This window comes from Mastigoproctus giganteus, chromosome 13 (genome assembly GCF_048544385.1).
Source record: "Mastigoproctus giganteus isolate SK-2022 chromosome 13, ASM4854438v1, whole genome shotgun sequence".
In the NCBI taxonomy this organism is placed as follows: domain Eukaryota; kingdom Metazoa; phylum Arthropoda; class Arachnida; order Uropygi; family Thelyphonidae; genus Mastigoproctus; species Mastigoproctus giganteus.
This window is the reverse complement of record NC_143587.1, coordinates 164,010,173-164,036,097: the sequence shown is the minus strand read 5'-3', so window position 1 is coordinate 164,036,097 and position 25,925 is coordinate 164,010,173. Positions and strand designations below refer to the sequence as shown.

The following is a 25,925-nucleotide window of genomic DNA, read 5'->3' as shown; positions in this document are numbered from 1 at the left end:
AAAACCAAAAACAATAAGTGCCCTGGACCTGACTTAATTGAAATAGAAATCATTAAAAAGTTAGCAGAAATTTCTCCTGATACTCTACTGAACTTATTTAATCACTACTTGGCTGAGGGTTCGTTCCCACAAGCATGGAAGCTGGCTATAATTAGATTAATCTTAAAGAATCCAGGAAAAAATCCTACTGAACCTAAATCATACAGACCCATAGCTTTATTGCCTGTTATAGGAAAAATAATGGAATGCTTACTATAGACTTAATTTATATTATACTGAAGCCAACCTGAATTCTGAACAGCAATTTGGTTTTAAGCAAGGATCCTCAAATGAGGATGCCATGCACTATATCCTAACAACAGTAAATAATAGTGATCAAAAGTACATGCTGGCAATATCTATTGACTTCGCTGGTGCATTTAATACACTGGTGGCCAAGTATCCTCAGAAGACTCCGCCAAACAAATATACCAAAAAAATCTATATCAATGTATAAACACTTATCTTGGTAACAGACGTGTAGTAGTTTGCACACAGTTCCAAGAAATAAAACGCCCAGTTACAAAAGGTTGTCCACAGAGTTCAGTACTAGGTCCATTCTTTTGGACCTGTGTGTTTGATGAATTCCTTACAAAAGATTTAGGCCCTACAGACAGGGCTTAAATCTTTTCTAAATTTTTGCCTTTGCCGACGACCTTATTGGTAAAAGGTAACACCAGAAGGGTGGTGAAAGAAAGAGCAAATGTGGCACTCAAACAACTGCAGGAATGGGTGCTAACCCATTCAAAATCTCAGCAGAAAAAACTAAGTGTATCCTACTGAAAGAAAATCTAAATATAAGACGACCACCAGTGATAAAAATAGGTAATACCTCAATTCATATGGTCCAAGAATTGAAACACTTAGGCATAATTCTAGACTCCAAATTAACTTTCTATCCATACTTATCATACTTGGCTAAAAGTTCAAAACTATACCGGAATGATTGCCAGAATCAGCCGAGCCGATTGGGGTCTCAAACACAGAACCCTGGCACTCAATTACAGAGCAGTGTTTTTACCCGTAATCTCCTATGATGCTGGTGTATGGTTCCATTACACAGCCATAATTAGAAACAGAGCAAAATTAAATAGCATTCAAAGACAGTCTTATTAACAATAACTAGAGCATGCTGTACAGTTAGTGTCCCAGCCCTGCAAGTTTTGGCTGGTACCCTACCACTGCACCTTGAAATTGTGAAAAAGGGCTATATCATAGACTTAAAAAAGGAATCCCCATGGGTTTCCTAGGCATAATCCCAAACCTTGCCAATGACATCAAGGCAGAGAAATGACAAATTGCCATGCGACTACATCAAATATGCAAACTGAATGGGAGCAAGAGACCAAAGATGCTACTACCAAAAGGTTTTTTCCACAGGTGGCTATGGTTAGCCCAAAACCACCTAAGTGGAATGCTCCAGGACTTTATACCACATTCTACTGACAGGTCATGAATCCCTTAAAGCTAAATTGCACTCTTTGGGACTGGCCGATGATCTCCACTGTACCTGTGGCGAAAGTGAGGATTGGGCACACATTATATATGGCTGTATAATCTATGAAAATCAATGTAGACAGTTAATTACAGAAATTGGACCCCTTCCTAGGGGCCAAGAACACCAAATAATCATGGAGGTCTTTTACAAGGCCTTCACCAAATATGCTCAAACCATTTTTGAAATCTGCTGAACCTTGCAGAGACAGACTCTTCAACCAGTCCCTGTAGCAAATCAATAGACCAAATATATAATCAGCCCATTTCCCTCCCCATGCCCAGTGAATGGCAAAATCTCTACATGACTGAACATACCTGAATTGACTGAGAAATTACAGGGACTTTACCAGAGTTGACACTCTGCCCCTGGGGACTTCCTTTGGCTCATTGCCAGTGGACCACAGAGGTAGGAAAGTAACCAAATGTGACTGATGAGAATAAAGGCAGGCTGGTACTGCCCTCATCACAGCATACGTCCAACCAAAACAGATTGAGTTGCCAAACATGACAACACTCACGGAAAGGACTTTAAAGGGACTGGTATAGACATGCAGCCAGGATTACTTGTCAGCTGGAAAAAACTAGTAAGCTGCAGGTTTCTGAAGTATGCTAGTATGAATGAGGATTGAATGAATGAGAATTGGAGTGAATGTAAAGGCGAGAGTATGAAAGGAAATACTAGGAACGGTGAGTGAATGATAATTTATGCCTCTGGGTGTGTGAGGGATGAATGTGTGAGGAGTGAGTGCTGAAAGAGTAAATGTGGAAATTGAGTAAAATTACAAAATGACTGTGGAGTCAGAGTGAAATGGGACGTGTGAATGTAAGGGTGTAAAAGTGTGTGCCTGGATGAGCGAATGAATGCGAGAAATAGTGTGTTGTTATATAAATGTGTGTTCTTCTTTTTTTTTATTATTATTATTTGTATGTCATTTAAATTGTGTAAGCTTTCTTTAAATTATTGCTTGTTTAAATTGTTGCTTTATCTTTAAAGCAATGGTTAAACAAGCATTAAATTATTTTAAAAGCAATAATTGGACAGGTGAGATTGACTATAAAAAAAAAAAGTTATAAAATGTAAAAACTATAAAATGTTGCCTAGAAATGTAGGGGAAAAAAAACAACTATAAAATGCAAAGGAAAAAAAAAAATTTTTTGTGTATGCGTGAATAATATAAATTGCATGTTCTGTTCCAGCCTCTTCACCAGATGGATGGATGGCTATGGGAACCTTATTGGTCCATAAGGTCATCCATGCTGTTGGCTGTTCCTAGCTGGCATGCTGTCCCAGGTGGGATACAACCACTAGCACAGCTCAGCTGCTGCCATTAGGCACTCCTAGCCACGCTCCCTTGTGTGGTCCTTCCGCCTCCACTCCCCGGGCGGGAGGGGAGGTTACCTTTGGTCTCCCCCCCTCGCTTCCCCTCTTTCCGCTCTGGTGGGAGCAGGCCTGCTCCACTGATTTGGGGGTCATCTTCTCTTGGACCCCATATCTCTGTCTTTCCCCCCCAGCCTTCAGTCTTCCCACCCCCTCTAACTTACAACTACTAGCATTCAAATCTTTGTTAAATTGCTTGAGCCCTACACCCAAAAACTTAATGACATCAAATCGCATAACTAGTACTCCTTTTGGCTGACCCCTGCCTATAGTGGTTTTTTATTTTTTACTTTATTATTTTATTTTTAATTTATTATTTTTTAAGGTCCTAGCTACTGAAATCTCAAGAAATTAGGTGGCAGGACCAGCCAGAGTAAATAACGATAATACTCATGTACCCTGTCTGCCTCCATGGGGCGGAGTGTGGGCAACTTTGGTTCCCATTAGGTGCCCAGCGGCCAAATGACCAGAGGAACAACGGTATATGACACTACCATATACAAGATCCATACACTTTTAAACCTCTGGCATTGACAGTGTTCTGTTTCACACCTACAATGTATACTATGCGGAGATGGGAGAAACCCGTGGTGCCTTTGACACTAAACACACTCTACACTCTAACACTTCACAAACACTCGCACCATCTGGCCTCTACGGAGTTCGGTACACAACAGAGAGTAACAACCGCGGAGTTGGGGGATACCCCAGTGCTGCTGGTCATATTACACTATACACTATTGTACAGGATCTTTCACACGGATCTCCCTGTCCAGCAAAGATGAAGGCACCATATCACTAAGTAACATTATAATTCTCTTTTTAGAGAGTGTATAATTGGTAATTAGTGTATTGTAGTGTGTGTGTACAGACATGATCAAGTATTCATTAGCTCAATTTTTAAAATATATAGAAAACATAATTTGACAACTGTAAGCAGAAAAGTAATCATTATTAAACTACAGTAAGACCCCCGTATCCGCGATGGATACGTTCCAAGACCTACCGTGGATGGCTGAAACTGCGGATATAAGTGAACACCTGCTGACCCCATATGATTTTCTTATACATATATATGTATAATAAAGTTTAATTTATAAATTAAACACACAGTAAGACATTACCAGCATTAAATACGGTAATAATAAAGTACAGCAGGCTCTTGATTTACCAGGATTGGATTAACCGGGACACTTCAAGACTCCAAAAAAAAAAAAAAAAAAAAAAACCCAAAGAAATCATAAAAATTAAAGTAATAACTAGAAGAGGTATAAACAGATATAAATAAGCAACAAGAATCGGCATTATAAGTCATCATTGGGAGATTAGTGTACCTATTACTTGCAACTCCCACTGTTTTCACACCTATAAAAAAAAAGAGACCAAATGTTTAGCTTGATTTAGTGCGTCACATAGATTGTTGTGTTCCATTGCACCGCAAAAGGACAAATTTTGTTTCGTTATTTATGTGAGGGATGCCGGAATTTTTTTTTTTATATAGTATTTTTTTTTTTTTTTTTTGTTTAGAAATCGCGAAAATAATGGGTAAATGCAAGAGTTCTTCTTTCAATTAAACAAAAACTTGAAATTATTCAAAAGTTTAAAAATGGTGCATCCGTTAAATCTCTAAAGAACCCTTATAATGTTTGTGACCAAACTATACGCGACATTGTAAAAAATAAAGGGAAGCTATTCAATTTAAAATCGAAATCGTAAAAAATAAAGGGAAGCATCATATTAGACACGTGAGTAGTACATCTTAAGTTTTTTGGTTTTTTTTCCATGGTTAACCACAGGTAACTGAATCAGCAAATACCGAATCAGCAGATACGGGGGCACAACTGTATACTATTTTTGGAAATCATATAATTACAAAAATTTTCTGGAAAAAAAGTTAGTAAGAATGCATAATATACAGGATGCATACAGACTTTTAGTCACATAGGCAAGCTACTGAAACTTTTTATTTTAAGTATTTTAATATTATTTTAGAAATGGTTAAATTTATTACCTTACTGCATCTTGCTGTTCATTATTAAAACATAATGGAACAGTAACGACTGCTGAATAATTATCTTCATGACTGTGACTCTTAGCAATTTCTGTGTAAAGGAACTGAAGTTTAATTACTGTTTATAATATGAAATTTTATTGATTTGGTATACATGGTACCTTTATTACAATTATACAAATGTGATTCTATCTTAGCTATTACAAAAAAAAATACTATTTACCATAAAACAAGTAAAATGCTACAATTAGGGTAAATTCTTAGGAAGGTGCAATATTGCTACCTGTTTACTAAGGTAACTCAATATTAAAATAAAAGAAGATGCCCACCCTACCTCCACAACTACGAGTGCCACTTACCTATATATATGTAAATTTATAAAAAAAAAAAAAAAACACCACAAACAGGGAACCTTATCAAGGACCACCAGCATTTATCAACTTCAAACAGAATCATATTTCATTCTTTAGCTGATATCCAGCTAAATGTCAACAGGTGTCCTATATGATCCTGAACACAAGTGAATAAACTCATTGTAAAGAATGCTATGGCCTATTGCCCTTTATAGATTACATAAAATTTTTTCTTTATTTAATCTAACAAAAGGCAGTGATAAAACTCACAATAACCTATTCTAATCAAATGGGTAGGGGTGGAGGTGGAGGATCCAATTTTCTGCTTGAGTGCATTGTGTCAACAATGAAGTTTGGTGGAAATTGGTTCATCTATGTCAGCGGCTCCCAACCTTTTTTGACTTGCAAACCCCTTTCAATGTAATATTTTTTTTTATTGCAAACCCCTAAGCCTATTATATTCTCTGAAATCGTATATTTCTGAATTTTTATTATAAAATATTTCCAGTACTACGTTTTTATAAGCGACATTGCATAATAATAACAATTATTATTAAGTATTATTTATACTTTGTAAAGCAGTTATTAATAAGTCAAAACTAGATTTCAAACAGGATAAGAGTAGACAACTTGCTTTTAGTCCAAATGGTAGCTGAGCATTCAGGTCTCTTGCCAAAGGTATTGGCTGCAATTTTTGCCCATCTCTGCTCCCACCTCTGACAAAATCAGATAGTCCTGTTGCCATATCAGCCAAAGATAAAACTGACCTGCTAGCATCCTATTTTTCTTCCATCTCGTGTATTGATCACCTTGGCAAATCACCTCTAATCATTCCCAGTACGCTCCATTCAACGCCTCCTGTGGGCTTCCATCAAAAGGATTTTGACGAATCTGATGCTAAGAAAACTCCATTTCTCCACTTGTTCTCTAAACTTGTGTTCCTGAGCTTACTCCTGTTTTGTGTAGTCTTTTTTCACTTTCTTATTCTTTTGCTTGGAAATTTATTCATATCCAGCAAGTTCCTAAAAAGGGTGACAAATCCCTTCCATCCAATTATCATCCCATTGCGATTGCTTCTACTCTTTCCAAAATAATGGAGAAAACAGTTAACTGCCAACTCTTAAAACTATCTGGAAATCTTTCATCTGATCAATGATCGCCAGTATGGATTGTGTCAGTGTGCTCCACTGGTGATATTCTAGCTTATGTTTTCCATAAGCTAGAATATCACGCCAAACTTTTCCACTGAATTTGTCTATAGATGGGTAACATAACCCATCAATAGACAAATTCAATGGAAAAGTTTGGCGAAACTCAAGCCATTTCTCTTGACATTTCAAAGGCTTTTGGTCATGTTTGGCATAAACATCTTCTAAATAAGCTTCCATCCTATGACTTGCCAGCTGTTCTTTGTATCCAGTTTTCTCTCTAACTGCTCACTGCAGGTGAGGGTAGAAGACACAGTCTTCTAAGTTGTCCACTAATGATGGTGTTCCCCAAGGTTCAGTTCTTTCTCCCACTCTTTTCCTCTTGTATATTAATGACCTTCTTCCATTGACCGGAAATCCTATCCATAGTTTTGCTGGGATAGCACATTGCATTCCACCTTCCAGTTTGAGAAACCTTGCCTTGCTCAAACAGCTTCAACGTCTCGAGTATCCACTGCCCAAATCCTTAAATGCTTATCTCGTGATAATTCTCCAGTAGTGCAGAGATAATCCTTCTAAAACTCAGTCCTGTCTTATATCTCACAAAAAGGCTTCTTCTGCTCCTATGCTTATCTTCGATGATGCTCCGATTTCTAGGCAAGATCTTGAGGATTACCCTCATTTCTAATCTTTCTTTGAAATATAGCGCACTACAAATATTGCTTCCTCTGCATCTAATAAACTGGGTTTTCTCTTTCGCTGTTGGTGTTACCTTTGTTCCAAACAGTTGTTCACTCTGTACAAATCGCATATCTGCCCTACCATGGAATATTGTTCCCACATCTGGGGCGGTGCCCCCAAAACCTCTCTCGGGCTTCTAGATTCCATTCAAAAGAGGACAGTTAGGCTAACTGATGTCTCATCTCTAACAGAGCCTCTCCACTCTCTGTCTCATAGACTTTTTGTTTCTGTTGCATGCCTTTTCTATAGATACTTGCACGGCACTGTTCTTCTGAATTGGCTTCTATAATTTCTGCTCTCTCTTTCAAAGCACTCTGAACACATGCTGCAACCAGCCAACATCATTTTGCTGTCGAAGTTCAAACTCACAGAACCAACTTTTCTTCTTCTTTATTTATTCATTCAACATCTGTTTTCTAGAACCACTTTCCTTCATAAGTATTTCCTGAAAATTATGATTTATAGAAGTTCAAGTTTAATATCAAGTATTTTCTTTCAACTTTTCAACCTTCAACACATTCATGATACAAAGTACTATAGGTACTAAAAAAAAAAAATATATATATATATATATATATACCTATACATAACAATGATCCTTGAGAATGAAAAAAAATTTAGTATGGAAAACATTTATTTAACATGATATACTGTAAGATAGTAAACTAATTATAAGAAATTATGAGAGATGTGGTTTCTTTCTTTGGCAATTTTTACTTTTTATTTAATTTAATTTTACTTCATTGTTTATTATTAGTTATATGTATTTTGTAGTTTACAATAATATACCTATGTAAATTAAGCAGACGCCATTATAGAATTTTTACTGCGAACCCCTAGGAGTTTGCGAACCATCGGTTGGGAACCGCTGATCTATGTGATACATCTGATGTATCTGCATTACAAACACATCTAATGTACCTGTGACTGAAATTCTGCATAGGCACAATATGATGGACTATGTACTAAAAGTGCAGGTCTTTAAGGATTCTGCAAAGCATTTGGGCGGTGGCCGGGGGGGTGATGATTTTATCAGACACTTGTGTATAGGTAGAAAGTTTCTACTCTGGCACTGATCATGTATAACACAATAATTATGTGCAGGGAGAGAGAGCCGAACGATTATGATTACATACAAAGGCATTAGCAAAGACACATGATGTGAGAAAGCAAGCTTATATAGCATCAGCCAAAAAACAAAACAAAACTTATTTCACCCATCCACTCGCTCCAAATGTTTGTCAAGTTCTGCCTTGAATCTATTTAAGCTACCAATCAATCACCCGCTAGCTAAAGGTAAACTTCCGCACATCAATTCTACAACCGTCTTTCCTCAATTTGAATTTATGCCCTCTCAGGCGATTATTCTGAGCAACAGGAACAATCCATCAGCATTGAACATGCTCAAACCATTCAGGCTTTATACACATCAATCAGATCACCTCGCAGGTGCCTAGTCTCCAGACTAATTTGCAAACTTAAGCCTTTCTTCAGTATTCAATGTTCTTGTCGCAGCTCTTTAAATGGTGCTGACATCATTTTCATTATGTCAAAACCATTCAAAGGGGCAAAGTTGATAATGTAGTAGAGTAGATATCATGTTGGCACTAATGACATTAAGAGTGGAGATCACTAATCTTGTTGCCCTTCTCTGTACTCGTTCCAACAGCTCTACATCCTTCTTAAAATGAGGCCTCCAGACCTGTCAAGGTGTGTCCTGACCATTGCCTTATACAAGCGGATAATCACCTCCTTATCCCTGCTAGAAAAATTCCTGTACATCATTGACAAGACAACATGAGCTACTCTTGCAGACCATCTGCTCTGCTCAGAAAACTTCATATCTGCCTGCACAATTACCCCCAGGTCCTTTTCATTTTCTACCACCGTCAGTGTGGTACCACATAGTTGATACGTTACTCTGGGATTACTGCTTCCCATATGTAGTACTTTACATTTGTCAATGTTAAACTTCATTTGCCACCTCTCAGCCCATCTGCTCAACTTTTCTAGATCCTGTTGCAGCAGTGTAATGTCATTAGTCTTATTAACAACCCTGCCAACCTTTGTATCGTCTGCAAACTTGGACATTAATCCTGATATACCATCATCAATATCATTTATAAATACAGAAAACAACAATGGACCCAACACTGAGCCCTGAGGGACTCCACTAATAACATTAGTCCACGAAGAGCAGTGTCCATTGATTACCACTCTCTGTCTTCTCTCACTCAACCATCCCTTTATCCATAGCAGCAATTTGCCTCCAATGCCACACTGCTCTAATTTGTGCAGCAGTCTTCCATGTGCAACAGTATTAAAGGCTTTTCTAAGATCCAAATATATGATATCAAAGTTATTCTTTGCATCCAGTTCCTTTGTGACTACATCATAGTATCCAATCAAATTAGTCAGGCAAGACTTCCCCTTAACAGCATGGGTTTGTTACGGGGAAGTCTTGTCTAATTTGATTGGATTCATCAGTGGACTCACGGAAGATTCCTCTGCACCGGAGAAGTGCCACTGTAATAAATGCATAAAAGCTTTTTTAAGAGCAAGGTGAGTAACTACAGACCAATCAATATGAACTCTACAGTAGGAAAAAATTGTGCAGCCAAAGGTAAAGAGGATATTTAGACAGAATTGATATTGTGAAAGAAACGCAGCACAGTTTAGTAAGGAGAAAATCATGTTTAGCTAATCCAGTATTTATTCTGAAGGAGTTACTAACTACTTGGATGGAGAAAATAATTTTGACATTGTTTATTCTGTCTGTGCAACCAAGAGGTCACACTGCACAGACAGAAATATGTATATACACAATGCTGTTGGAAAACAAGATTGATGCTAAAAAAAAAAAATAAAAATCCAACTTATGATAAACTAACCTTGGTTCATTCAAAGTAGCATCCACACACACTGTATGTAATGATCACAAAGCAACTGGTGGAAGGCGATAACTGGTACACTGTTCAATGTTCTTGTCGCTGTTGTTGTTGTTGTTGTGTTTAACGACACATAGGCTGCTAGGGCCATATTGTGTCTTTCTAATAGTGGATATAACTATATTTTATGATATATTCCGATACGATTTAGGAAAATAAATAGTTCTTTTTCATTAGAATCATCACCCAGAATCTGTAATAAATTTATTGATGACTGTGTATTAGCTATTGATTTAAAGGTGTTTAAGCGGATATTTTGAAAGTGGGGACAGTCCACTAATAAATGGCGAATTGTCAGTTGTACTTGACAGAATGTACATTGTGGAGCGCTGTCATTAGTTAATAGATATAGGTGAGTGAGGTGCGTATGCCCAATCCTTAGCCTTCCTAAAATTATTTCATCTCGCCTGTTTTTGCTGAAGCTGGATTGCCATAGCTTTGGTTCCGGTTTTATTTGGTAGAGTTTATTTCCTGGATAACCTTTCCAGATTAATGACCAACTGTTATAACATGCTTTACAGATAATGTGTTTGTAATCTGTATATGGAACTTGAAATTTCTGCGTAATGGTGGTTTCTGGTTGTTTGGCTGCATGATCCGCTCTTTCATTGCCAGCTATTCCAGAATGTCCTGGGATCCAGCAGAATGTCACAGTTTGTTTCAATTCCTTACAGGCAAGTAGCTTAGAACGGATCTGTTTTATTACATGGTGAGAAGAGTTGTTACCACTTATTATAGCAGTGACAGCACTGAGTGAGTCGGTGTATATTAAAGTGGTCGTAATTAAAAATTCAGTTATCCGGTCGAGAGCTAAATTAATAGCATAAAGTTCAGCAGTAAAGATACTGCATTCTATTGGTAATGAAACAGAAATGGTGACTGAAGGGAAGACTGCTGCAGCACCTACTTGGGTCTCAGTTTTTGATCCATCTGTATATATTTTGCAGGCCTCTGAGTTAGAAGAGTGAGTTTCATGTAATTGTGCAATATTGGAGGGCGACAAGGTGTTCTTACCCCACTGTTGAAAATAATCGTCGTAATTAACAGAAATATTTGTCCAAGGCGGATCAGGAAGTGTCATGTCCTGAAATATATCGCTGATGTCTATATTCCATGCTTGAGTGAGTTCTCTAAGTCTAAGTGCAGCAGGTCGGTTTTCATTTGGCTTACTGTTGTAAAATGACTCCCATTCGGTATTATACAGATATTTCCAACTAGGGTGGGAGGGCAAACTGCGAATTTTTGCGGCAAACATCAAAAGTAATGTTTTCCTCCGAAGATGTAAAGGTGGCTCATGAGCTTCGATATAAAGGCTCTGAACAGGGGAGGTTCTGAAAGCTCCTAGAGAAACTCTCAGCGCACTGTGCTGGATCGTGTTCAATTGCTCTAAAGTAGTTCTTCTCGCAGAGTCATACACTGGAGAGCCATAGTCTAAGCGGGATCTGATGAGGGCTCGATAAAGATGGATCAAGGTATGTCGATCAGCACCCCATGACATAGATGACACACACCGGAGAATATTCAACTTTTTCAAGCAGATAGTTCTAAGATAAGCTACATGTGCTTTAAAGTTCAGTTTCTTATCCAGTACGAGACCAAGAACACGGACAGTGTCAACAAGAGGAATTGAAATGTTATTGATCTTTAGCTCAGGATCGGGATGCAGTGACCGTAATTTGCAAAAATGAGTAGTGGTGGATTTCTGCTCAGCTAGGCGGTATCCATTACGTAAGGTCCACGATTCTATTCTGGAAAGAGCAATTTGTAACTGTCTTTCAACAGTATTCATACTTTGTGACTGGCAGGATATGGTGAGGTCATCTGCATACATGTATATTTGTATGGATTTTGGAAGTTCTTCCAATATGTGGTTGACCCGAACAGCAAATAGGGTAGCACTCAGTATGGAACCCTGGGGAACACCCTCTTCTTGAATGTGAGTTGCTGATAGCATGTTTTGGTATCGGACTTGAAAGGTGCGTAATCTTAAAAAGTTCTGGATGAATTGTGGAAGGTAGCCTCTCAGCCCCAACTGATGTATATCTTTAATAATACCATGACGCCAAGTGGTATCAAATGCTTTCTGAATATCTAGGTTCACCATCACCAGATGTTGTCTCATGACAAAAGCGTTACGTATGTTAGATTCAATTTTGAGTAGTAAATCTAGGGTAGATCTGTTTTTACGGAAGCCATATTGGTGATCGGAAAGAACGTTTTGGGAGTCTAGCACCCACATGAGCCTCTTATGCACCATCCTTTCAAAGATTTTGCCCAAACAGCTTGTCAAGGATATTGGTCTGTAATTCTCAACTATGGAAGGATCTTTACTTGGTTTTAGAATAGCACAAATGTAGGAATGACGCCATGAGAGGGGATATGTATTTTCTGAGAAGATCCGGTTGTAAAAGAGTAATAGTATGTAGAGATCAGCTTCACATAAATTCTTCAGCATACTGTAGTGAATGCCGTCCGGTCCTGCTGCACTATTTGGAGATTTGCTCAAGGATTCTTTGAGTTCAGCTATAGAAAAGGGTTGATTATACGGAAGTGAGAGTCTAGTTGAAAAATTAAATTTATGACGTTCCTCAACAGATTTAATGCGTTGAAAGGAGGTGACATAAGAGGAGGAGGCGGAAATGTTATAGAAAGATTCTGCTAAAGCATTTGCAATGTCAGTAGAAGAGGATAGGTCCTGTCCATTCCATTGTATTATCGGGGACTGCTGAGGAGGAAATTTTCCATTGAGAGCTTGTATTTTTTTCCATATAATTCGAGTGTCAGTATTTTTGTTAATAGTTGATGCAAAGCTTATCCAGGAGTCACGTTTTGCTTTCTTCCTAATTTGCCTTGCTTTGGCTCTGAGTTTTTTGTATAAAATTAGGTTGGCAGTAGTTGGGCATTTGCGGAACCGGTTCCAAGCACGGTTTTTTTCTACTTTTGCTTTAGAGCAATCCGTATTCCACCACTGGTTTTTGTGTACATGTTTGCATTGGTCTGATTTTGGGATGGAAATTTCTGCTGCATATAGGATTTGGCTGGTAATGTGGTCAGTTACGTCATCAATATGTTGATGTTGAACATATTGAGTGTCGAGAAGGACACAAGCTGAGTAGTTTACCCAGTCTGCTTTATAAAAATTCCAAGAAGTACGGCCTTTTGGACATGACACAGCCTGGGTTTCAATTGAACTGATAATAGGAAAATGGTCACTATGGAATGGGTCATTCAACACTAACCATTTCATGCTTGCAAAAAGAGATGCTGAACAGATGGACAAGTCTATGGCTGAGGTAGTACCTGTAGGTAGTTGTATATAAGTCGGAGAGCCAGAATTCAGCAGAGTCAGGTTATGGTTATCCAGGAATGATTCAATTAATTGGCCTCTCCTATCCATGGTGGAAGATCCCCACAATGGATGGTGGCCATTGAAATCACCGAATAAGCAGACAGGAGGTGGCAGTTGTGCAATTAGATTGTCAAGTTCAGCCAGGGAGCAAGGATAATTGGGCGAGATATAAATGGATGCAAGCGTTAATGATATTCCCAATGCCATCCGAACTGCAACAACTTCTAAGGAAGTTTGAAGTTTGTAGCTGGAGATGTCTTGATGGTATAGTAGATTTTACAAGAACAGCTACGCCCCCACGGGCAGGACCATCAGAATCTCTGTCTCGTCTAAACATGGTGTAATTTTTGAATCTGAGAGAGACTTTTGGTGATAGAAATGTTTCCTGTAAGCATACACCTACTGCATTTGTTTGAAAAAGTAAATCACTCAGGTCATCAAAATTACTACGTAATCCTCTACAATTCCATTGTATGAATTTATTCATTGTTTGGATTTGATTGAATAAGATTGATCTGACTGTTTTTTCTGAGAAGGTTTCAGTCTGCTTTGTTTTGATTTTTCATTCTTTGAAAAGGTTGGGCGTCCTGTTTCTATGGTATCATTAGCATATAATTCTGAAACTGACTCTTCATCCTCTGGTTGAATATCAATTTCCATTTTCCTATTGCATTGTTTCCCTTTTTCTTGGTCTTCAACATTTGCTGATTTTGCTGTTTCGGGCAATGATGGGATACTAATTGGTGTATTGTTGGTCTCATTGACTGTAAGTTTCTTTTTGGATGTTAGCAGTGCAGTTTTGGCCCAGGTGGAAAAAGAACTGCTTGGTTCTATGGAGACATCTGTTTGTGTTGCAATTGAGCGGCTACTTCTGGTCACTGATGCGTATGATCTGCTAGGCATGGTTAATAGCACTTGCTTTCTTGCTTCAGGATATGTAACTTTATGCTCCACTTTATATTTCTGGATTTTTTTTCCTGTTTTCCAGAGGTCACATGCTTTAGAAAATGCAGGGTGGCTTCCTTTACAGTTTGGGCAAGTAGGAGTGGAAACTGTACACTCTCCTTGGGAATGCTCCTTAGAGCCACAAATAGGACACACAGCATCGCCTCTGCATGCAGTCTGTGCATGGCCGTACTTCTGGCACTTAAAACAGCGAATGGGATTCGGGATGTAAGGTCTAATCTTGCAGTTTAAATAACCTGCTTTGACAGAAGATGGAAGATTCGGAGTGCTGAACGTCAAAATAATAGACCTAGTTGGTAGTAGGTTGCCATCTTTTTTGGTCATTATTCTCCGTGCATGTGTCACCTTTTGTTCGCTAAGCTCTTGTACTATTTCTTCTTCAGAAACAGTTAATAGGTCCCATTCACTGATAACACCTTTAGACGAGTTCAGGGTGTTATGGGGCGTAACTGACACTGGAATATTGTTGAATGTTGTTAAATTTAACAATTTTTCCGAATGAGATGTTTTTGAGGTTTCAATTAAAAGGTCTCCTGATTGGAGACGCTTCACCATTTTAGGGGATCCAACAACCGATTCTAAACATTTCTGTATCAGAAAAGGCGATAGCTTGCCGACAGGTTGTGTGGACAATGAGTGCATTATAAGAAATGCTGGCATATCTGAAATCTGTTTTTCCGTCCGAAGTCTCTTCGGACGATTGGACTCGTGTTCTGAGACAGAGTTAACAACTTTGCCACCTGTGGGCTCCAGAGATGGATATTCATTACAATCCATCGTTGCTCCTTTCAGCCCTGGAAGAGGGAATTCCTTCTCCCAGGTTACCGACCCCGCCACGTGGAGGCAGGAGCAGTGCCAACCAGTGACCAAGCGATCAGCAGAAGAAGAGAGCAGTACGTTGCTAGCGATGGCAGTAACGTTGCAAGCGGGGTTAGCAGTAACGTTGCTAGCGTTGAAGCAGTGACGTTGCTCAGCGAGGGAAGCAGTAACGTTGCGAGCGGTCAGCAGTGACGTTGCGAGCGGTGGAGGGTTTATGAAAGCACTAGTACTCACTCTAGGAAAAACGCTAGAAAACGCACTATAAAGATCGCTTGGGAACTATCGCTTGGCACTCGGGGCCTGTTCTTGTCGCAGCTCTTTAAATGGTGCTGACATCATTTTCATTATGTCAACACCATTCAAAGGGGAAAAGTTGATAATGTAGTAGAATAGATATCATGTTATTGTTATTTGTTTTTTAGGAGCATTAGCAACTAAGGCCATATTGCTCCGGGGATATGCGGTGATCATTCCCTGACCTTTCCGCATCCTCCGTATTTGGTGGGCACGGGCTCGAACCCCGGTCTAATCAAGAAGTGTGTGTGCTACGCACTGCTGCTCCTGCCCACGTGGCTATGGAGGCACCATTAGATATCATGTTGACACTAATGACATTAAGAGTGGAGATCTGAAGACTTACTTATCATGTACTGCTCAATGTTGAAAAAAGTCACGAGTTAAGATTAAATTTGAAAGTGTCTGCAATTCTGCACAGATAAGATAGAATGGAGTATATGATGATCAGAGCCTTGTTAATTAATTTGGCCCAGGAGAGATTGCAAGCGTTGTTGTTGTTGTTTGGTTTTTAGGAGCATTAGCAACTAAGGCTATATTGCTCCGGGAATATGCGATGGTCATTCCCTGACCTTTCCGCATCCTCCGTATTTGGTGGTGACGGGCTCGAACCCCAGTCTAATCAAGAAGCGTGTGCTATGCACTGCTGCTCCTTCCCACCTGGCTACGGAGGCGCCATTGCAAGCGTCACAGGGTAGAACTTTCCCCAGTGTGGTCTCCACTTGTTAAAAGGAGAGTGCTTCTACAGGGATGGGATACACTTAAATAGAAAGGGTGCAAGAATATTTTCAGATGCTATTGAGGCAGTGTTAGGTGTGTCAGAAAACTTAACTTGGGAGGGGTAGTACACAGACTAATAGATTAACATTAGCCACAGGCACAGGTGAAAGTCACTCTTGCACCACTGCTTCTATAGCAACGAGCAGGCACCCCATAGCCAGGTGGGCAGGAGCAGCAGTGAGTAGCACACACTTCTTGATTAGACCGGGGTTTGAGCCCGTGACCACCAAATACGGGGATATGCGGTGATCAGGGAATGACCACCGCATATCCCCGGAGCAATATGGCCTTAGTTGCTAATGCTCCTAAAAACCAAATAATAACAATAATAATAGCAATGAGCAGCAGCTGGGGATTTCAAGGACTGCTGCAAGTCATCACGTAACAGTAAATACATAGGTAGTGTTAGAGTAACCAAGAGTAACAACATGTGCATGTGTACTTGCATGCATACCAATGCTAGAAGTACAGCGAATAAATTTGATGAATTTGAAATGTTTGTCAAAACATTAAAGCACTGGGAAAGCAAAAATGAGGGTAGGAGTGTGTTATAGGCCTAATGACCTATAACAATGAGCTTATTACAATGAACAATTGTACAGAGAAACAGAGTTGGCCAGTAAATAAGAATATCTTATAATGGGAGGTTTTAACCTCCCAGATATTGGCTGGAACTTGTGGGTTGGTCACTCACTCATTAGCAAGATTTTATGGATTTATTGGTTGACTGTTTTCTACGGCAGCATGTTCAAGAGGCAACCAGAGGAAATAATACTCTTGATCTGATTATCAGAATTATTCATGCATTAAGAATCTGTAGACAAAAGAACCACTTGGTTCATTCAATTGATCACACTGTACTGATGTGGGATTTATTCAAAGATGTAACTACCATCAAGGGTAAAGGGTAGGGTTTTTGCTTTCGTAAAGGTGACAACAGCGAGCTCAGCAGTTTTTAAATTCTATACTTAGAAATACTTTTTAAATTCCAAATGATGATGTCACCAACAGCAACTTCTAAATGGGAAGCATTCAAGGAATTAATGTTGAAAGCCGCTCGATTTTTCATACCACCTAGGAAATATTGTTCCGGGTCTAAGCCTAAATGGATGTCAGATAAACTAATGAGACTCATGGCAGAAAAGGAAATGCATGGGATACATATAAATTATCAGACGACACAGAAGCCTATTGTAGATATAAACTAGTCTATAATCAAGCCACAAAGGAGGTTAGGCAAGCGAAGGCAGAATACGAGAAATTGGCAAAGGATGCAAAGAAAAACAGCAAAATATTCTTTACTTACATAAATTATAGAAGAAAGGAGATGAATCAGATTGATCCACTTAATATCGATGGTTACACTGTTGATAATCCTGCTCTGGTAGCGGACCAACTGAATGAGTATTCTGCATCTACATTCATACATGAATTCTGTAGGGAAGTGGAAGCCAGAAGTTCATCAAACTAACAGGGAGCAAAATAATTTTGTCATAACTGAGAGGTACATGGAGGAGAAATTGTTGAAGTTAAACATATAAAATGCACCTGGGGTGGATGGGATCTATCCAGTTATATTAATGGAGGCAGCAAAGGAAGTAAGCCATAATTATGAAGGCATCCTTGGATTCAGGAGAGTTCCCTGGAGATGTGTAAATGTATTCCAAATTCACAAAGGGTGACATGAGTAATTACAGACCTGTTTGTTTAACTTCTGTTCCTAGGGGAAAATAATGAGGTCACTGGTTAAAGATGCACTGTAGAATCATCTAGACAAGACTGCAGTTATGGCTAAGAGACAGCATGGATTTGTTAAGAGGAGGTCTTGTCTGACAAATCTGATTCCATACTATGATATGGTCACAAAGGAACTGGAAGCAAAAATTAATTTTTATATCATACACTTGGATTTCAGGAATGCTTTTGATATAGTAGCGCATGGAAGACTGCTGTACAAACTGGAACAGTACGACATTAAGGGCAAGTTGCTACTAAGGATAAAGGGATGGTTGAGTGGAAGAAGACAGAGTGGTAATCAATGGACACTGTTCTTCGTGGACTAATGTTAGTAGTGGAGCCCTGAGGATTCAGTGTTGGCCCTTGGTTGTCTTCTATAATTATCAATGATATTCATGAAGATATAACATGCTTAATGCCAAGTTTTCACATGATAGAATGACAGTAATTTGCAAAATGACAGTGCACATCTGCAACATGATCTAGAAATGTTGGGTAGATGGGCTGACAGGTGGCAACTGAAGTTTAACATTAACAAATGCAAAGTACTGCATATGGGTAGAAGCAGTGCTTTTTTTGTAAAAAAAATAGGTGCAGGTACTCATTCTTTGCTATCAGGAAAAATTGAAAATTAAAAGGATATGAAAAGTAAACTAAAAAATTAGCATTAGCAAGGGCACATGATGCAAGAAAGCAAGCTTATATAGCATCAGCCAAAAAAACACACACACACACTCTTCTCATTTCACCCATCCACTTGCTCCAAATGTTTGTCTAGTTCTGCCTTGAATCTGTTTAAGCTATCAAGTTCTACAATGATATCTATCCTACAACTGTCTTTCCTCAATTTCAGTTTATGCCCTCTCAGGCAATTGAGAGAACAATCCCTCAGCATTGAACATGCTCAAACCATTCAAGGCTTTATGCACCTCAATCAGATCATCTCACAGGTGCCTAGTCTCCAGACATTGTAATTTGCAAAACTTAAGCCTTTCTTCATAAGAGCAATCCTTTGTTCCATTCACTAATCTTGTTGCCCTTCTCTGTACTCATTCCAACAGCTCTACATCCTTCTTAATTATTTCCTGTAATTGTTACTTCAGTTGAAATGTTTTTAAAAAAGAACAACAAATTAAATATATTAACATGCAGTTTATTAAGCATAAATTTATTATAAAAGCATATAAAAAATAAGCAAAAGTAATAAGTAAATAATAATAAGTAAAAATAAGTCTTCTTCTTAGGATTTATTCCATTATTACAACGGTTCTCCACAACTAGCATCGAAAGGTCACCTTTATTCTTTTTTTGCATTTTCTTCTATCTTCCAAATCTCTGTCCACCAGTCCTCTTCTATTCATGGCTGCTCTCACACCTTCTATCCACATCCTTCTTGGTCTTCCTCTCTTTTTCTTTCTCCATGCCATCCATTCCATGGCTTCTCTGGGCAATTTGTCGTTCTCCATTCTCTTCACATGGCCAAACCACTCCAATCTTTTCTTCTCTATTTTATTAATGATGGTTTTTTTGGACATTCATTAGATTCCTTTTCACGTCATTTCTAACTTTTTCAGTCCTAGACTTGCTCGCCGATCTTCACCAAAAATCCATCTCAACAGCCAGTAGTTTATTTTTTTGTCTTTCAGTTAAGGTCCAAATCTCACATTCATATAATAAAACACTTTAATATTGCATTGTATATTTGATGTTTAGTTTTGTTAACAATATTTTTATTCCATAGCACAGAATTAAGCATGACCTTTCTACTTTCACCCCGTCTTCTCTCAATTTACTGCACAGATGATCCATCAGCCTAGATAATTGCACCCAGGTATTTAAATTGCTGTACAGTTTTCACCTGTATTCCATCTAAACCCAGAAACTCCCCACTTCGATTCATGTACTCTGTCTTATTAAAATTAACCGTCAGTCACCATGTTTTATATTCCCCTAGTAACTTTCTGCCCATGTTGTTTACATCGTCATCATCCTGTGCTACCACAACTTGGTCATCTTCAAACAGTAGATTGTAAAGGTACTTTTTTTGACCAAGGGAAACACCCATTAACTGCACTTCTGTGACCATGTTCTTAGAACAACTTCCAGGTAAGCTTAAACAAAGTAGGTGACAAACAGCATCCTTGAAGTAGTCCTTTGGAAGTCTTAAATTTTTTTGAACCAATTTTTATACAGCATGTACTGTTCTTGTTCTAATGATTTCAATTAATGGCTGGCTGGCTTACTGACATTTTTTTCATAGCCTTCCACAGAAGATTTCTTGGCACATTATCATATGCTTTCTCTAAGTCTATGAACAGCATGCCTACATCTTGGTTTGTAGCCTGACATTTTTCCAGAATTTGCTTAACAGTGAATTTGCTATACATGAGCGTCCAGTCGAAAAGCCACACTGTTCCTCAGAAATATCAATCTCTTGTTCCAGTTTAGATTTTATCACTTTTCCAAATAGTTTAGCAGTAGAGCTCATAACACAGATTTCCCTATAGTGGGAGCACCGTCTTCTGTCACCTTTCTTGAAAATTGATGTAATGTATCCGATTGTGATCTCATCTGGTATTTCTTCGCCATCGTATAATTTGTTGAACAATCAAAGTTAGTAGATTTATAACTTTTCGACCTCCATATTTAAGCAGCTCCATGTTAATTCCACCTGGGCCTGGTGCTTTTCCATTTTTTTCCATTTTTATTTCCACTTCCACTTCCTTAATTTGGATATTCAATCCTTTTTCCATTACAACTGTCTCTGTTTCAGTAAAAATAAGTACTAAGTAAAAAATAATAAGCAAAAATGATTTTATAATAAAGTTTTATAGAATATTCCAAATTTTTAATAAGTTCTCATCTGACACAATATGCCGACTTCTTTTCTTACTGTTCTGTGTCTGTTGCTAAATGACATTTCCGAAGCAGCCATGAATCAACGTATTTTGCTGGATCGAAGCGTGTCAGCCCACCGCTTACTTTAAGAAAAAATTGTTTTTGTCATTAACAAAGCTCTGGTTGGGCTGACAATCAGATTCATTTGTGAAAATCCTCGTTCACATTCACTTGATGAAATCGGTATCCTACTCAGAGCGTTCATCAAATGCTTCAATTTTTCTGAAACTTTTCAATTGGGTATTTCCAAAATTCAAGAATTGTATCTGTTTCATTTAACTGAAACAGATACAATTGACAATTTTCTAATTTCATTCTCACCAAATGTCACTTGAGAGTTAATATCTTCGAGCTAATGTTTCCTATCAAGTACTCGGGGCTGATGCTGCCAAATTAGCATTTTTGCCATCAAGCAGCTGCTTTCTACTGATTGTTTCAAAGTTCTGTAGAAAGCTTCTGGATCGATTGGAGAATAATTTCTGTAATCTGTTCCACGAAGTGGAACTCCTTGAAATCATATATTTTCGGCAGCTTTGGCAGCATTTCTGTAATACTGTCCCTGAACTGTTTGTCTTTCCCGAAAAATTTGTACAACAATTTCTATTTCTTTATTCGCCCTGTACAAATCTATATTGCTCTCCTACAAGTCCAAGCTCAAATCTGATAATTCTTGAAGGGCATCAGACATTAAACCTAATTCTATTTCTAATTCTATTAATTTTATTTTAAAGTTTGTAGTTGTAATTTTCTTCTGTAATCCTTCATATGTACATCTTTCTTTTTGGCCACGCGTCGAGTCATTCTTTGCTTCTTGAAAATGATTAACTAACATCTCATAGTTATTCCAAACAGCTGAAAAAGACCAGAAACTTGATGCCACCCATTGTGTGTTTAAAATTCTGCCAATTTTTAATAGTTCAGTATCCAGCGAATTTGCGCACACCTTCAATTCTCTGGCATTTTTTGGCGACGCATTGTACATGACAAAGTTTATCAATAAATGCTTTAAATCTATCGATACCTGCAACAGATTTCACAGTATCACCAACTGATAGTTCTAATTGGTGATTAGCCCAATGCCACACTATTAAAGAAGGGAATTTTTCTTTCATTAGTTTCGTAGCGCCACTTTTACTACCCATCACAACAGCTGCACCATCACATGTGACAAACTGTTTGTTTGTTTGTTTGGTTTTTAGGAGCATTAGCAACTAAGGCCATACTGCTCCGGGATATGCGGTGGTCATTCCCTGACCTTTCCACATCCGCCGTATTTGGTGGTGACGGGCTCGAACCCCCGGGCCTAATCAAGAAGCGTGTGCTAAGCACTGCGGCTCCTTCCCACCTGGCTACGGAGGCGCCTTATGACAAACTAAGTGAGTTTTTAAATAGTTTTCCGTCATACCGTATGACTGAAGACAATCAAATATCCCTTTTGCAGTAATATTTTCGAGTTTGATCAAGTCCAGAAACAAATTTACAGGGACCTCATTCCACTGTCAAATATACAAATTTGAATGTAAACGATTAAAGCGGATTTCTTACTCACCATGGTCAAATCAATTATCAATGAAATTTTGCTGTTTGACAATGATTTTATTAGCCAATTTTTTTCTTATTTCATCACTAACATGGTTCAAGATGTTAATGCAAGCATTAGTTCAATGAAGAATACGACCATGTCAATCTCATTTAATTCTTGTAGGTCAATCTCTGATTCAAAATTATTAAAAAAACTGATTTTCTCTGGCCACTTTATATGTGGTGTGAAAAATTTTTGCTGTTATTAATCTTTTGTGAGATAACTCTTTAAACACAGATTTTCAAGGGGCTCTTTCTCAGCTTCTGCAAGCAGCTTTATGTCCCATTGTTTTCTTGTGAACGAAAATTTTCTTTCTTAAAGACAGTAGCTGCTGCTGTCTGCTTTCGCCAAAATAGGTAACTTCATTATTTGCCCATTCCTTAGAAATCATCTTTTACCACTCCAAGAGTTCCAATTTGTTTACATAATGCACAACTAAGTCTCTTATTTTGATAATTTAGCCAATTATACTTTGCACACAAGTCTTTTTTGATCAACAGTCCAGCAACTTAGCCAGTCATCCCTTGCTGTTGCAGGCTGATACCATTAGGAACAAAAACAGTCTTTGACACAGTCTCTGTAGTTAAGTCAACACTCACATTTTATATTGTAACAAAAGCCGCAGAAAAACTAGTGGGGAACCAACTAGTTTTTCTTGACTCCTCCTCCTTTGGAAATGCCATTTCCAAAGGAGGAGGAGTCAAGAAAAAGGTACACGAGTTACCAAAATGGATATTAATTCTTAGCTGAAAAGAACACCTGTGAAAGTGGGATAAGTTCTAATAAAATAAATCTACAGTCGGAGCTCTATATAATGAACTTGATTGATTGTTTGCTTGTGAAAAATTCGTTAAACAACAATTTCGTTATAAATAAATATGACCTTTTCAACACTGAAAAATACTGTAATTCAACATTCAGAAATACAGTAAAAGATGATAGATAAATCAGAAATAAGTGAGAATAAATAAAATTTCTAGCATTTCAAAACAATTTATTAATACGTAACATATTAAGATACGGGCACCTCAGTAGCCAGGAGCAGTAGTGCATTGCACACACTTCTTGATTAGACCGCGGTTCGAGCCTGTGACCACTAAATATGGAGGATGCGGAAGGTCAGGGAATGACCACCGCATATCCCCAGCCCAAATAAAGGGCGAGGGTTGGCATCAGGAAGGGCATCCAGCCATAAAAATTGCATGCCAAAAACAATAAAAATGCTGACCCTCATATAATAATGGGAAAATGAGAGGACAAAAAAAAATAAATAAATAAATAAGATACAATTTTTTTTCGAAGATACATGACGCACAATATTAGTACACTTAAGAATTATTTTGCAAAATATTTGGTTGTCTTTTGTTGTACACCGGATTTACTGTATGTACATTGATCATTTAAGAAATATGTGCATTTGTTTTAACATACCTTGTATTTTCAGGAATGTTTTCTTCACACCGCAGACCATGAAAAAGTTTCAAAAGCTGCCAACGTTTCATGTTTAGAAGGTTTAATACCTTTGTTATCCTCACATTCCTTCTCTAGTCATTGAAACTATCCAAAATGTCGCAGCCATTCAGATACTGTGACCACGTAAACAGAGATAGGAAAAAATTACGAAAAATGTGGATAACGCACTTCCGCAAATCAACAGTTGATTATTTGTCAGAATTAAAGAAAACCACTCTCTCCTAATTCTTGAACAGGGCACTTAAAGTAGAGGGTTGACCAGAGCCCGTTGTCCGCATCAGGAACATCCCTTTCTCAGCACAACTTCTCAGTATGTGGGACAGATGGTCATCTCTTTAGCTCTCTTAATTCAAGCAGCAGCATTAATTGCCTAAATTCCCTAAAGGCCAGAAGTGCGTACGAGTTCTCTAATGCGTTATATAAAAATTTTCTTCACTCAACCGAAACTATTTTAAATATAATTTCCAAAGGGAATTTGAAAAAATTGCTATAAAGGAGTTCGTTAAAAAGAGGTCCGCCTGAGTAATTTAAAATTCTAAAAATGGTTATAACGTTTTATATAGAAAATATCTTAACAATAGTGAGTGAAAAATGCAAATTTAGTTAAACAACTTTAAGCTTATTTGAACAGTATAAACACATGAAAAAAATTTACTGAATAATGTATTTCAAATTTCGAAATGTATTGCATCCAAATGCCACACGTCACTGTTAATAAAGGTGCCTGTACGCCGTACCGTTGCGTAACAGTCACAAAAAAAGCACTGGGTAGAAGTAACCCAAGAGTAACATACCAACTGTGGAGTACTACACTCAGGGTAGGGGAGAATGAAAAAGACCTGGGGGTAATTGTGCAGTAAGATATGAAGTTTTCTGAGCAGTGCAGATGGGCTTCACGAGCAGCAAATTGGGTCTTGTCAATGATATAGAGGAATTTTGCTAGCAGGGATAACGAGGTGATTATCCCTTGTATAAGGCAATGGTCAGCCCACACCTTGAGTACTGCATACAAGTCCGGAAGCCTCAATTTAGGAAGGATGTAGAGCTGCTGGAACAAGTACAAAGAAGGGAAACAAGATTGGTGAATGGAAAAAAAGGATTGCTCTTACGAAGAAAGGTTTAAATTCTGCAAATTGCAGTGTCTGGAGACTAGGCACCTGCGAGGTGATCTGACTGAGGTGTATAAGGTCTTGAATGGTTTCAGCAAGCTCATTGTTGATGGGATTCTTCCTCTTGATCAGATTAAGCACCTGCGGGACATAAAATCAAATTGAGGAAAGAAAGTTGTAGAATAGATGTGCAGAAATTTGCCTTTAGTCAGTGGGCAGCTGGAACAAACTACCATGTGTTGTGGAAGTTGATAGCATAAATAACTTCAAGGAAGAATATATGAACTTTTTGGAGAGAAAGGAGAGGAGAAATGGGAAATTTTTTTTTTTTTGGCTGATGCTGTATAAGTGTGCTTTCTCACATCATGTGCCTCTACAAATGTAATGCTAAATAACAGCCTTTCAGTGGTGCCTTGAGCTACGGGAACAAAAAGAAGCTGCATAGGGCTAAGTTTGGTGAATAGGGTGGTTGCAAGAAGTACGCAGACTTTTTTGCTACTCAAAACGTCCCAAACAATGAGAACCTTGTAGCTTGTGTATTATCGTTCAAGAGTAATCAACTACCATCTTTTCTATACTGAGATGGCACATGATGGATTATCTGCAACAAATGTTTTAAAACATCCAGACAGTAGGTGGTAATAACATTTTGCCCATTGGGCATGAATTATTTGCGCACAATTCCCTTGCTATCATAGAAAATGATGAACATGGTTTTGATTTTTGACCTTTCTTGACAAACTATTTTTGGCTTTGGGAGAGTTCGTTGTCTTCCAATCTGCACTTTGTGACAGGTTCATACT

At 38.2% G+C, this 25,925-nt stretch overlaps 1 protein-coding gene across 1 annotated transcript in view; it reads right to left on the bottom strand.

Moving 5' to 3' along the window:
* The window catches only part of LOC150076571 (heat shock 70 kDa protein 14-like), a 231,739-nt gene that overhangs the window by 125,354 nt on the left and 80,460 nt on the right, over positions 1-25,925 (bottom strand). Inside the window, exon 5 of the mRNA XM_090387461.1 lies at positions 4,926-5,016. Coding sequence (XP_090243587.1) covers positions 4,926-5,016 — 91 coding nt within the window. The remainder of the gene's footprint in view (positions 1-4,925; positions 5,017-25,925) is intronic.